General features: G+C 39.7%; 1 protein-coding gene across 26 annotated transcripts in view; it reads right to left on the bottom strand.

The window, feature by feature from the left end:
- Positions 1-15387, bottom strand: part of Bltp1 (bridge-like lipid transfer protein family member 1) — a 217155-nt gene that overhangs the window by 168112 nt on the left and 33656 nt on the right. For all 26 annotated transcript variants that reach the window (XM_087619106.1, XM_087619112.1, XM_087619136.1 and 23 more), the window contains 4 exon segments: positions 14165-14321; positions 7348-7426; positions 6185-6276; positions 4655-4772 (listed from right to left, as the gene is read on the bottom strand). In XM_087619106.1, the coding sequence (XP_087475232.1) occupies positions 4655-4772; positions 6185-6276; positions 7348-7426; positions 14165-14321 (446 nt within the window).

Genomic DNA, 15387 nt, shown 5'->3' with positions numbered 1-15387 from the left:
TTGCAAATTTGTATCCTCTTGATCTTTTTTTGTTGTTTTACTGTTCTTGCTAGCACTTCAAGTACTATATTGAATAGATATGGTAAGAGTGAGCAACTTTGTCTTGTTCCAGATTTTAGTGGGATTGCTTCAAGTATCTCTCCATTTAATTTGATATTGGCTGTTGGTTTGCGTAAATTGCTTTTATTATGTTTAGGTAAGGGCCTTGAATTCCTGATACTTTTGAATTCTCCAATACTTTTAACATGAAGGGGTGTTGAATTTTGTTAAATGCTTTTTCTGTATCTAAGGAGATAATCATGTGATTTTTTTTCTTTGAGTTGTTTTATATGGTGGATTATGTTATGGATTTTCATATATTGTACCAATCTTGCATCCCTGGAATGAAGCCTACTTGATGGTGGTGAATGATGGTTTTGACATGTTCTTGGATTCAGTTTGCAAGAATTTTAGTGGGTATTTTTGCATCGATATTCATAAACAAGATTGGTCTGAAGTTTTCTTTTATTGGTAGGGTCCTTGTGTGGTTTAGGTATCAGAGTAATTGTGGCTTCCTAGAATGCATTAGGTAGTGATAGTCTGTTTCTATTTTATGGAATAGTTTGAGGAATATTGGTATCTGGTCTTCTTTGACGGTCAGGTAGAACTGAACTAAATCCATCTGGCCCTGAGATGTTTTTGGTTAGGAGGTTTTTAATGACTTCTTCTATTTCCTTATGGAATACGGGCCTGTATAGAAAGTTTACCTGCTCTTGACTTAACTTTGGTATGTGGTATCTGTCTAGGAAACCACCCACTTCATCTGGATTTTCCAATTTTGTTGAGTATAGGCTTTTATAGTAGGATCTGATGATTTTTTTGAATTTCCTCCGTTTCTGTTGTTTTGTCTCCCTTTTCATTTCTGATTTTATTAATCTGGATACTGCCTCTGGGCTCTTTAGTTAGTTTGGCTAGGGGTTTATCTATCTTGTTGATTCTGTCAAAAAGACAGCTTTTTGTTTTGCTGATTCTTTGTATTGTTCTCTTTGTTTCTATTTGGTTGATTTCAGCCCTGAGTTTGACTATTTTCTGCCTTCTACTCCTCTTGGGTGAGTTTGCTTCCTTTTTTTCTAGAGCTCTCAGGTGTGCTATTAAGTTGCTAGTGTAAGATCTCTCCAGTTTCTTTACCAGTGCAGTTAGTGCTATAAATTTTCCTTTTAGCACAGCTTTCATTGGAAAGAGCAATTCTCAAATTCATCTGGAAAGGAAAAAAACCCAGAATAGCAAAAACAATTCTTAACAATAAAAGAATGACTGGGGGAGTCACCATCTCTAACCTCAAGCTCTACTACAGAGCAATAGTGATAAAAACTGCATGGTATTGGTACAGAAACAGACAGATTGATCAATGGAATAGAATTGGAGACCCAGAAAAAAAACCACACGCTTACGCACACTTGATCTTTGACAAAGAAGCTAAAAATATACAATGGAAAAAATAAAGCACCTTCAATAAATGGTGCTGGTCTAACTGGCTGGCTGTTCATAGAAAAATAAAAATAGACCCATATTTGTCACCATGCACAAAGTTCAAGTCCAAGTGGATCAAGGGTCTCAACATAAAACCAGATACACTGGATATAATAGAAGAGAAAGTGGGGAAGAGCCTTGAACTCATTGGCACAGGCAGAAATTTCCTAAAAAGAATTCCAATGGCTCATGCTCTAATATCAAGAATTGATAAATTGGACCTTATGAAACTGGAAGGCAAAGGACATAGTCAGTAAGACAAATTGGCAAACCATAGATTGGGAAAAAATCTTCACTAACTCCACATGTGATAGCAGGTTAATATCCAAAATAATGTGGTTCATTTATACAATGGAATACTACTCAGCTATTAAGCAAGGACATTCTGAGTTTTGCAGGCAAATGGATGGAACTAGAAAATGTCATTGTGAGTGAGGTACCTCAGACCCAAAAGTACAGGCACAGTATATTCTCACTAATAAGTGAATATTAGCCAAAAAAAAAAAAAAAGTACAGAAAGAATACCCAAGATACAGTTCACAGAACTCAAAAAGATCAACAAGCTGAAGGGCCTAAGAGAGGACGCCTCAGTCCCACTTGGGAGGGAGAAGAAAGCAACCACAAAGGAGGAGAGAGGGAGGGAGGGAAAGGGGATGGGGGGGGTTGTTGAGAGGGGAACATGATCTGGTATTGGGTGGGGGAAAAGGACTGAAGCCCTGAGGGCCAGCAGAAAGAAAGGAAACAGGCAACTTGGGAGGTAGGAGGTTGGGAAGACTGTCCAGAATGTAACAGAGACCTTGGAAGTGAGAGACTCTCAAGACTCAAAGAGAGGGACTGTAGATGAAAGGCCCTACGTGGGGAGAGGGAACTTGTTGAGCCCACTTCCAGCAGAAAGACAGGGCATCAAGTGATGGATAGGGTTACTATCCCACAGTCAAAACTCTGACCCATAACTCTTCCTGTCTGAAAGAAGTGCAGGGATGGAATGGAGAGGAGCCTGAGGAAAAGGAGGTCCAGCAACAGGCCCAAAGTGGGTTCCAGCTCAAGGGGTGGCCCCAAGTCTGAAGCTATGGGGTGCTCACAAAAAGGGACCTAGCATGACTGCCCTCCAAAAGACCCAACAAGCAGCTGAAAGGTCAGATGCAGATGTATGCACCCAACCATTGGACAGAAGCTGCTGACCCCTGTGGTTGAATTAGGGAAAAGCTGGAGGGGCTGAGGGAGAGGGCTACCCTGTAGGAGGACCAGCAGTCTCAGCTAACCTGGACCCCCGAGATCTCTCAGACACTGGATCACCAACCAGACAGCATACACCAGCTGAGATGAGGCCTCCAACACATATACAGCAGAGGACTCCAGGTCTGGGTTCAGTCAGAGAAGATGTGCCTAACCCTCAAGAGACTGGAGGCCCCAGGAAGTTTAGAGGTCTGGTAGGGTGGGTGGGTGGGGACATCCTTGTGGAGATGGGAGTGGGAGTGCTGAGGGCCGGGGAAAAGGTATGGGATGTGGAACCCTGGGGTGGGGGCAAGTGGACCAGGAGGGGAATAAAATCTGGAGTGTAAAAATAAATAAATAAAGTAATTAATTAAAAAAGAAATGTTCAGCATCCTTAGCCATCAATGAAATACAATCAAAATGACTCTGAAAGTTCATCTCTGTCAGTCAAAACTACAAGTGACAGCCCATGCCAGCAAGGATGTGGCAAGAACACTCCTGAATGGCTAGTGGGAGGGCTGTACCGTCACCTTAGAACTCAATACATCATTCCTCAGAAACTGGCAATTTACCTATCTCAAGATCAAGCAATACTACCCCTGGACATATACTAAAAGGTGCCCTACTACGCCACAAGGACACTTGATCAATTATGTTCTCAGCAGCTTTACTTGTAATAGCCAGAAACTGGACAACCTAGATGTCCTTCAACCAAACAATGGGCTAAAAAAATAAAAAAAAAAAAACAAACATTAATACAATGGAGTATTGCTCAGCTGTTAAAAAAAATGGCATCAGGAAATTTGCTGGCAAATGGACGAAACCAGAAAAACCATCCCAGTGAAAAACCAGCCATGGTCAGTGCTCACTTGTAAGTGGATATCAGCTGTAAAGTGAAGGAGAGACATGCTACAGTGTGCAGGCTCAGAGAGGCTAAGGAACAGAAGGGCTGGAGGGTCTTCCTAGGAAGGGGAAATAGAATACATTTTGTGGGTGCTCGAGGTGAGTGGGGAAGGATGGGGTGGGGAGACTGAGGGAGAGAATATTAGGAGAGAACTGGGGGACATTTCAGAAGTAGGGTAAAAACCTAGTGCAATGGAAACTCCAGGGAATCTACACTAGCAAAGATTCCTAGTAACTGGGGGACATGAAGCCTGAACTGGCCATCCTCTCTAACCAAGCAAGGCCTCACGTAGAGAGACAGGGACACCAACTCAGCCACAAAAATCTCCAACTTACAGTTTGCCATCCCTGCAGGATGTGCTGGGACCAGAGCCTAGTATAATTGTCATCAGAGAAACCAGAGACTTCATGCAGCAACAGATGGGGACAGATGCAGAGTCCCACACCAAACTTAGGCAGAGTTCAGGGAGTCCTGTGAAGCGGAGGAAAGATTGGAGGAGCCAGAGGATCAAGGACACCACAAGAACAAGGCCCACAGAATCAACGGATTGGGACTCAAATGGGCTCACAGAGATCAGGGAGCCCGTATGGTCTGACCTAGGTCCTCTGCATCTTTTATGTTTCTGTAGTTTGAGAATTTTGTGGGATTCTTAACAGTGTGGACAGGGGATGTCTCTGGGAGGTGTTTTCTCTTACTCGGTTAACCCATCTATTGATGTTAGAATATGTGCCTGGTTGTATGGTAGATTTTTATGCTATATTTGGTTGATGTCCCTGGAAGGCCTGTTCTTTTCTGAGGAAAGGTGGGGGAGAGGGCATGGATCCAGGAGAAAGGGAGGAGGGGAGGAAGGGGAACTGCAGTATGGGATATAACATATGAGAGAATAATAAATGAAGAAAATTATAGGAAAAGGAAAGCATACATCATATCATTTTATCAGTCCCTATATTAAATGTAAAAGTGAAACCCACAGAATATGCATAAGCTCACCACAACAAATTACTCTCTATATTTACCAGAAATTACCTGTAAAGAAGTTCTTCTGGGCAAAGATGAAGTGGTATGTGGCTTTATAAACCTCCAATTCACACTGCCATGTCTGTGGCATGTTCCAAATTCTGGGGTAGCTGGCATTGATGTGAAACTGCAAAGCAAATGTTAGAGCTTCAAATATGACAATGCTAACAGCACTGAAAATGGAGTCACTCACTCTAGTGAGTAATTAAAACTTATTACCCCGACTTTTAAAACTGCTATAAAAGGTCAGTTTCTCTGGTCAATACCCAGATCTTTGAAAATATTAAGCTTTGATGTCGCAAAATTCTCTGAGAGCAAAGAAACATTCTCTAGTTTTAGCAACAGCAGCTAATGCAGCAGGTAACAAACAGCCCATGTGCCCACTCCTCCTTTGTTGAAGGAAGGAAGGTGGAACTCCAGCATAGCAGCATAGCAGCATAGCAGCATACGTCCTGACCTTGGCATTTCTGCAAAGGGAAAAGCTGCCCGCCTAGGAAGAGCACTGTTTTGCATAGCCCCATTTATCAGCAATAGCTTGAGAACTCTAACACATGCCAAACTGTTGAATTTGATCATTTAAATATTATATTTTTACATAATAACAGATTTTCTATAGTAATTTTGTATTATTCATATGCTGCCTACATGTTTTTATACTTATACTCCAAGAAAATAAGTTGGTTGTTTTTGTTTTTGTTTTTGTCTACTGTGACATCAACTTAACCCAAACCAACAGAAAAGAATGCACTAAAGGCTAAAACAACATACCTGATTATTTGTGCATGCTGTCCTAGATGATTATTATCTCAATCTCTCTCTCTGTGTCTGTCTCTGTCTCTCTGTCTCTGTCTCTGTGTGTGTGTGTGTGTGTGTGTGTGTGTGTGTGTGTGTGTGTGTGTGATTTTCTTACTGGTTGTGAAATTTTCGTCTTGATTACACATCCTAGTGTATAAGATGTTGGCTTATAACAAGTAATTAAGAACCTTATGACATCATCTTATATAAATGAATCTTCTGTTAACACCAAACATTCTACAGAGTAGGTTGTTGTTGTTGTTGTTGTTGTTGTTGTTGTTACTGCCCTTTTATAAAGTAACAGATTAATGAGCACCCAATCTGAAATTTAAACCAGGGGCACTTCCAAACATCCAGGGTACCATCAAGATCTTTTTCCTTAAAACTTAGTCACTGACTTAGGACAAAAATTAAAATTAATTAAGCCCTGAGAGAAGCCCAATAGAGCCAGCACATGTGATCAAAAATTACCTTCCTTACAATTTAGGAAAAACACATGAAATTTAAAAATTACATCCTAACAAGTTTTGGGACCCTCTAGCACTTCCTACGTATCAGAAACAGAACAATATAGGAACGCCAAAAGCAGTACACAGCACCTCTCTTCTCAAGTTTGGTATAGCCAGAGTACTTACTTGACAGTTCTTAAATAAGAATACAAATATTTTTTTGAAATTTTACATTATAAAATTATAACTAAATCTGTAAGTACTAAATGAATACATATCATATATCTAGACTTACTGCTAACATTTCTGCCTCTAAAAGGGTCCGATACTGCATACTGGTAGTGGCATCAACATGTAAGAGTTGTCCTTTAATTGCAGGGGTATAACCTAATAAATAAAAACATAAAATGTAAGAACCAGAATTTAAAAGTATACTATTAAAATGTTTGGAGTAGAACCAACTCCTACTACCCCTCAAAGATGAAATTGTTGAAAAACAGTTTAAGTATACTCTGGTGACAGGGAACATGCTAATGTATCAAGGGATCTTTCTCAGATCTGACAACTCGAGTAAACACCACCACCACATGGTACCTATCCTGATTGGCTTTTGAGAGCAAACCCATAGTGGTCCACTGACTCAAGCATATATTTTTTATCATTTTTTCAACTACTCCGTGTATAAGGGCAGTTTCCAAATATTACCTATTTCTCCTGTACTGACATTCTCACATCAATACAGGCCATTCTTGGCACAAGCAGAAGTTTAAAGTACCATTTGCTTTTTTAACTGCCGTCCTTTTCAAAGAACACTAGCTATATGTTATTATTAAAAGTGGTATAGCTAATCTGGCATGCACCCTGCTGTAAGCTTTCGTTTTCACCTCAAACATCTGAATTTGAAAAGGCTGGGGCAATAAGGGGAAAGAAGGGTGAGGAATGAGTGGACCAGGATTAACTGAGTTACAGACAGAAGTGGAGGTGACCCACAGATAATGAGAATAGGCTTTTAAAGCTCAAGGAAAGCCTGTCAGCATGGTGGTAGCAGTCGTGATCACAGCACTTGGGAGTCTGACACAAGACTGTCTCAAGCTGGGGACAAGCCTGAGTTACACTGCCAGTCTTCCCTCAGCATGGGTTACACAGTGAGACACTGTCTCAGTACAAGCAAAGCTAAACAAAATTTTAAATGAATTTTACCACACAGAAGTTACAAATGTAGAAACAATATATTTACTTTGACTTAAAACATTCTAAGACTATATACATGAGTTCAAGTATAACATAGTATCTCATAGATACTCTTTTATGTATCAGTAGAAAACTAAACTACACTTAAATTAAGAGACAAAACAATAAAAATGAAACATTACTATTATTACTCTGGAAGTACTAACAAACTACAATAATACATTAATTATGTCACTAATAATTTCTGGCAAAATAATGGTAACTTACCACTTTCTTCAACTGTCATTGGAATATTAATTTCTAAATATGAGCCAGCCCCTACATTTACATGCACAGCATTTGTTTCCTACCAAAAGAACAAGATTAACTTACATTAGATTAACTGTACTTCTATAACTATTATTTTACTTTTTAATTATCAAAGAAATATAATTATCATTAATATGAACTACTAAAAATCTATAAAAATCAAGATTAAAATTTATATAAAAATTATACTTAAAGCAACTTAACAAAATATAAAAGAGAAACTAGAAGATAACTTTAAAGCTTACTTCAAATTATTACTATTAATCATTATTAATTACTTTCCATTATTCAACACTTAATGAAATATTATGAAAGTAAAATGCCCACATCCCTGGCCCAAGAGGAAACTGTATAAGGCCTCTGGGCTCCCGTGGGGGAGGGCCCAGGAGCGGCAGGACACCTGCCAGAGACACCGCCGGAACCTGAAAGAAACAGACCTGATAAACAGTTCTCTGCACCCAAATCCTGTGGGAGGGAGAGGTAAACCTTGAGAGAGGCAGACAAGCCTGGGAAACCAGAAGAGACTGCTCCCTACACACACATCTCGGACGCCAGAGGAAAAAGCCAAAGACCATCTGGAACCCTGGTGCACTGAAGCTCCCGGAAGGGGCGGCACAGGTCTTCCTGGTTGCTGCAGCTGCAGAGAGCCCCTGGGCAGCACCCCACGAGCGAACTTGAGCCTCAGGACCACAGGTAAGACCAAATTTTCTGCTGCAAGAAAGCTGCCTGGTGAACTCAAGACACAGGCCCACAGGAACAGCTGAAGACCTGTAGAGAGGAAAAACTACACGCCCGAAAGCAGAACACTCTGTCCCCATAACTGACTGAAAGAGAGGAAAACAGGTCTACAGCACTCCTGACACACTGGCTTATAGGACAGTCTAGCCACTGTCAGAAATAGCAGACCAAAGTAACACTAGAGATAATCTGATGGCGAGAGGCAAGCGCAGGAACCCAAGCAACAGAAACCAAGACTACATGGCATCATCGGAGCCCAATTCCCCCACCAAAACAAACATGGAATATCCAAACACACCAGAAAAGCAAGATCTAGTTTCAAAATCATATTTGATCATGATGCTGGAGGACTTCAAGAAAGACATGAACACACTTAGGGAAACACAGGAAAACATTAATAAACAAGTAGAAGCCTACAGAGAGGAATCGCAAAAATCCCTGAAAGAATTCCAGGAAAACACAATCAAACAGTTGAAGGAATTAAAAATGGAAATAGAAGCAATCAAGAAAGAACACATGGAAACAACCCTGGATATAGAAAACCAAAAGAAGAGACAAGGAGCTGTAGATACAAGCTTCACCAACAGAATACAAGAGATGGAAGAGAGAATCTCAGGAGCAGAAGATTCCATAGAAATCATTGACTCAACTGTCAAAGATAATGTAAAGCGGAAAAAGCTACAGGTCCAAAACATACAGGAAATCCAGGACTCAATGAGAAGATCAAACCTAAGGATAACAGGTATAGAAGAGAGTGAAGACTCCCAGCTCAAAGGACCAGTAAATATCTTCAACAAAATCATAGAAGAAAACTTCCCTAACCTAAAAAAAGAGATACCCATAGACATACAAGAAGCCTACAGAACTCCAAATAGATTGGACCAGAAAAGAAACACCTCCCATCACATAATTGTCAAAACACCAAACGCACAAAAAAAAGAAAGAATATTAAAAGCAGTAAGGGAAAAAGGTCAAGTAACATATAAAGGGAGACCTATCAGAATCACACCAGACTTCTCGCCAGAAACTATGAAGGCCAGAAGATCCTGGACTGATGTCATACAGACCCTAAGAGAACACAAATGCCAGCCCAGGTTACTGTATCCAGCAAAACTCTCAATTAACATTGATGGAGAAACCAAGATATTCCATGACAAAACCAAATTTACACAATATCTTTCTACAAATCCAGCACTACAAAGGATAATAAAGGGTAAAGCCCAACATAAGGAGGCAAGCTATACCCTAGAAGAAGCAAGAAACTAATCGTCTTGGCAACAAAACAAAGAGAATGAAAGCACACAAACATAACCTCACATCCAAATATGAATATAAAGGGAAACAATAATCACTATTCCTTAATATCTCTCAATATCAATGGCCTCAACTCCCCAATAAAAAGACATAGATTAACAAACTGGATACGCAACGAGGACCCTGCATTCTGCTGCCTACAGGAAACACACCTCAGAGACAAAGACAGACACTACCTCAGAGTGAAAGGCTGGAAAACAACTTTCCAAGCAAATGGTCAGAAGAAGCAAGCTGGAGTAGCCATTCTAATATCAAATAAAATCAACTTCCAACTAAAAGTCATCAAAAAAGATAAGGAAGGACACTTCATATTCATCAAAGGAAAAATCCACCAAGATGAACTCTCAATCCTAAATATCTATGCCCCAAATACAAGGGCACCTACATATGTAAAAGAAACCTTACTAAAGCTCAAAACACACATTGCACCTCACACAATAATAGTGGGAGATTTCAACACCCCACTCTCATCAATGGACAGATCATGGAAACAGAAATTAAACAGTGATGTCAACAGACTAAGAGAAGTCATGAGCCAAATGGACTTAACAGATATTTATAGAACATTCTATCCTAAAGCAAAAGGATATACCTTCTTCTCAGCTCCTCATGGTACTTTCTCCAAAATTGACCATATAATTGGTCAAAAAACGGGCCTCAACAGGTACAGAAAGATAGAAATAATCCCATGCGTGCTATCGGACCACCACGGCCTAAAACTGGTCTTCAATAACAATAAGGGAAGAATGCCCACATATACGTGGAAATTGAACAATGCTCTACTCAATGATAACCTGGTCAAGGAAGAAATAAAGAAAGAAATTAAAAACTTTTTAGAAGTTAATGAAAATGAAGATACAACATACTCAAACTTATGGGACACAATGAAAGCTGTGCTAAGAGGAAAACTCATAGCGCTGAGTGCCTGCAGAAAGAAACAGGAAAGAGCATATGTCAGCACCTTGACAGCACACCTAAAAGCTCTAGAACAAAAAGAAGCAAATACACCCAGGAGGAGCAGAAGGCAGGAAATAATCAAACTCAGAGCTGAAATCAACCAAGTAGAAACAAAAAGGACCATAGAAAGAATCAACAGAACCAAAAGTTGGTTCTTTGAGAAAATCAACAAGATAGATAAACCCTTAGCCAGACTAACGAGAGGACACAGAGAGTGCGTCCAAATTAACAAAATCAGAAATGAAAAGGGAGACATAACTACAGATTCAGAGGAAATTCAAAAAATCATCAGATCTTACTATAAAAGCCTATATTCAACAAAATTTGAAAATCTTCAGGAAATGGACAATTTCCTAGACAGATACCAGGTATCGAAGTTAAATCAGGAACAGATAAACCAGTTAAACAACCCCATAACTCCTAAGGAAATAGAAGCAGTCATTAAAGGTCTCCCAACCAAAAAGAGTCCAGGTCCAGACGGGTTTAGTGCAGAATTCTATCAAACCTTCATAGAAGACCTCATACCAATATTATCCAAACTATTCCACAAAATTGAAACAGATGGAGCCCTACCGAATTCCTTCTACGAAGCCACAATTACTCTTATACCTAAACCACACAAAGACACAACAAAGAAAGAGAACTTCAGACCAATTTCCCTTATGAATATCGACGCAAAAATACTCAATAAAATTCTGGCAAACCGAATTCAAGAGCACATCAAAACAATCATCCACCATGATCAAGTAGGCTTCATCCCAGGCATGCAGGGATGGTTTAATATACGGAAAAACATCAACGTGATCCATTATATAAACAAACTGAAAGAACAGAACCACATGATCATTTCATTAGATGCTGAGAAAGCATTTGACAAAATTCAACACCCCTTCATGATAAAAGTCCTGGAAAGAATAGGAATTCAAGGCCCATACCTAAACATAGTAAAAGCTATATACAGCAAACCAGTTGCTAACATTAAACTAAATGGAGAGAAACTTGAAGCAATCCCACTAAAATCAGGGACTAGACAAGGCTGCCCACTCTCTCCCTACTTATTCAATATAGTTCTTGAAGTTCTAGCCAGAGCAATCAGACAACAAAAGGAGGTCAAGGGGATACAGATCGGAAAAGAAGAGGTCAAAATATCACTATTTGCAGATGATATGATAGTATATTTAAGTGATCCCAAAAGTTCCACCAGAGAACTACTAAACCTGATAAACAACATCAGCAAAGTGTCTGGGTATAAAATTAACTCAAATAAATCAGTTGCCTTCCTCTATACAAAAGAGAAACAAGCCGAGAAAGAAATTAGGGAAACGACACCCCTCATAATAGACCCAAATAATATAAAGTACCTCGGTGTGACTTTAACCAAGCAAGTAAAAGATCTGTACAATAAGAACTTCAAGACACTGAGGAAAGAAATTGAAGAAGACCTCAGAAGATGGAAAGATCTCCCATGCTCATGGATTGGCAGGATTAATATAGTAAAAATGGCCATTTTACCAAAAGCAATCTACAGATTCAATGCAATCCCCATCAAAATACCAATCCAATTCTTCAAAGAGTTAGACAGAACAATTTGCAAATTCATCTGGAATAACAAAAAACCCAGGATAGCTAAAGCTATCCTCAACAATAAAAGGACTTCAGGGGGAATCACTATCCCTGAACTCAAGCAGTATTACAGAGCAATAGTGATAAAAACTGCATGGTATTGGTACAGAGACAGACAGATAGACCAATGGAATAGAATTGAAGACCCAGAAATGAACCCACACACCTATGGTCACTTGATTTTTGACAAAGGAGCCAAAACCATCCAATGGAAAAAAGATAGCATTTTCAGCAAATGGTGCTGGTTCAACTGGAGGGCAACATGTAGAAGAATGCAGATCGATCCATGCTTATCACCCTGTACAAAGCTTAAGTCCAAGTGGATCAAGGACCTCCACATCAAACCAGACACACTCAAACTAATAGAAGAAAAACTAGGGAAGCATCTGGAACACATGGGCACTGGAAAAAATTTCCTGAACAAAACACCAATGGCTTATGCTCTAAGATCAAGAATCGACAAATGGGATCTCATAAAACTGCAAAGCTTCTGTAAGGCAAAGGACACTGTGGTTAGGACAAAACGGCAACCAACAGATTGGGAAAAGATCTTTACCAATCCTACAACAGATAGAGGCCTTATATCCAAAATATACAAAGAACTCAAGAAGTTAGACCGCAGGGAAACAAATAACCCTATTAAAAAATGGGGTTCAGAGATAAACAAAGAATTCACAGCTGAGGAATGCCGAATGGCTGAGAAACACCTAAAGAAATGTTCAACATCTTTAGTCATAAGGGAAATGCAAATCAAAACAACCCTGAGATTTCACCTCACACCAGTGCGATTGGCTAAGATCAAAAACTCAGGTGACAGCAGATGCTGGCGAGGATGTGGAGAAAGAGGAACACTCCTCCATTGTTGGTGGGATTGCAGACTGGTAAAACCATTCTGGAAATCAGTCTGGAGGTTCCTCAGAAAATTGGACATTGAACTGCCTGAGGATCCAGCTATACCTCTCTTGGGCATATACCCAAAAGATGCCTCAACATATAAAAGAGACACGTGCTCCACTATGTTCATCGCAGCCTTATTTATAATAGCCAGAAGCTGGAAAGAACCCAGATGCCCTTCAACAGAGGAATGGATACAGAAAATGTGGTACATCTACACAATGGAATATTACTCAGCTATCAAAAACAACGAGTTTATGAAATTCGTAGGCAAATGGTTGGAACTGGAAAATATCATCCTGAGTGAGCTAACCCAATCACAGAAAGACATACATGGTATGCACTCATTGATAAGTGGCTATTAGCCCAAATGCTTGAATTACCCTAGATCCCTAGAACAAACGAAACTCAAGACAGATGATCAAAATGTGAATGCTTCACTCCTTCTTTAAATGAGGAAAAAGAATACCATTGGCAGGGAAGGGAGAGGCAAAGATTAAAACAGAGACTGAAGGAACACCCATTCAGAGCCTGCCCCACATGTGGCCCATATATATACAGCCACCCAATTAGACAAGATGGATGAAGCAAAGAAGTGCAGACCGACAGGAGCCGGATGTAGATCGCTCCTGAGAGACACAGCCAGAATACAGCAAATGCAGAGGCGAATGCCAGCAGCAAACCACTGAACTGAGAATAGGTCCCCTATTGAAGGAATCAGAGAAAGAACTGGAAGAGCTTGAAGGGGCTCGAGACCCCAAAAGTACAACAATGCCAAGCAACCAGAGCTTCCAGGGACTAAGCCACTACCTAAAGACTATACATGGACTGACCCTGGACTCTGACCCCATAGGTAGCAATGAATATCCTAGTAAGAGCACCAGTGGAAGGGGAAGCCCTGGGTCCTGCTAAGACTGAACCCCCAGTGAACTAGTCTATGGGGGGAGGGCGGCAATGGGGGGAGGGTTGGGAGGGGAACACCCATAAGGAAGGGGAGGGGGGAGGGGGATGTTTGCCCGGAAACCGGGAAAGGGAATAACACTCGAAATGTATATAAGAAATACTCAAGTTAATAAAAAAAAAAAAAAAAAAAAAAAAAAAATCAAAAAAAAAAAAATGCCCAAAATTATTAAAAGAGGTATGGGGAGCTCACAGATATGAAGCTAAGCATAGAATTACGGCCCAGACAAAACTCTTGAAGTACTTTTCAAATTTTAAAGACTATTCTCTACAATCTTATAATGAATACCCTGTTTTTTGTAAACAGCAAATCAATGGTAGCATCTGCAATAATATTCATTCGTAGTTCAAATGCAAGGATTTGTCTTGGTCTTCCAGGCTGTGCAATCTCAGAAACTTTCAGAACTTGATAATCAGGTGGAAAGAAAAACTTCCATAAACAATCTCTACATGAAAAGAAAAAAGAGAGATGGTGTGTTAGTCAAATACAATTATCTCTGGTAAGGGTCTGAAATCATATTTTAACCTTACATTGTCATAGCTATCTCATTTGACACACTATTTACACTCCTAGGTATCAATGAGCTTTGAACACCTAACATAATATTGCTGAATGAGACGTGAGCAGGGTCTAATCGAAGTGTATGTGAGTTGTAAAAAAATGCTACAAGCACATCGGTTGTGCAAATTACCAAGAACTGAAAGAGTATAGCTTAATTCATCATTCTTCCCTGAGCAAGTGATCTAACCTTTCTGAGGAAAGCTGATCTGCTCCCTTGTCTATAACATAAGAATAACTTATCTCATGGAGTGGCACTGAGGATTGCATTAAAATACTCAACCATGCACACATGGAAGATTTTTTGTATTAGCTTCATAATCACTCAAAAAATTAACCTTTATTTTATTGTACATGTATGAGTATTTTGCCTGCATATGTATCTGTGCACTACATGCATGCAACACATGTGAAGGACAAAAGAGGTTGTCAGAACCCCTGGGTCCAGAGTTACAGACAGTGGTAAGCCTCCATATGGGTGCTGGTCATCAAACTGAGGTCCTCTGCAAGACCAATCAGTTCTCTTAGCCACCAAACCATCACCCCAACTCCCTGCAATCACTTTTAATCAACATAATATCAATGAAAGGACAATATGTTCTAAAATGTAAACAAGTATTTAGTTGCTGAGCCTGATTGTACGTCTCCCTATATCATTTGACAAGGATGTAAGAACCTAAGAAATTGCAATATCTTCTGCACATCACACAGCCATCTTTCCACACAAATAAGGAAGCGAACGCTACTCACATGAACCAAGTGCACTGAAAAATAAGCCTTGTGATTTAATGAACATGAATGGCTCTGAGGCATTCTCTCTCAACAAAGGGAAAACCTGATAGAGGAAGTTGTGAAAGTGAAGTTCTATTGCACTTTAACTGCAATATCCTTTCTCTAATAATTCAAATATTGTTCAGTCTCTAAAGTGAATTTATATGACAGGAGTGGTAGTG

The sequence above is a fragment of the Rattus norvegicus genome, chromosome 2 (genome assembly GCF_021556685.1).
Source record: "Rattus norvegicus strain SHRSP/BbbUtx chromosome 2, alternate assembly SHRSP_T2T, whole genome shotgun sequence".
Lineage (NCBI taxonomy): Eukaryota > Metazoa > Chordata > Mammalia > Rodentia > Muridae > Rattus > Rattus norvegicus.
Note: the sequence above shows the minus strand (reverse complement) of the source record. Positions and strands in the feature narration are given on the sequence as shown.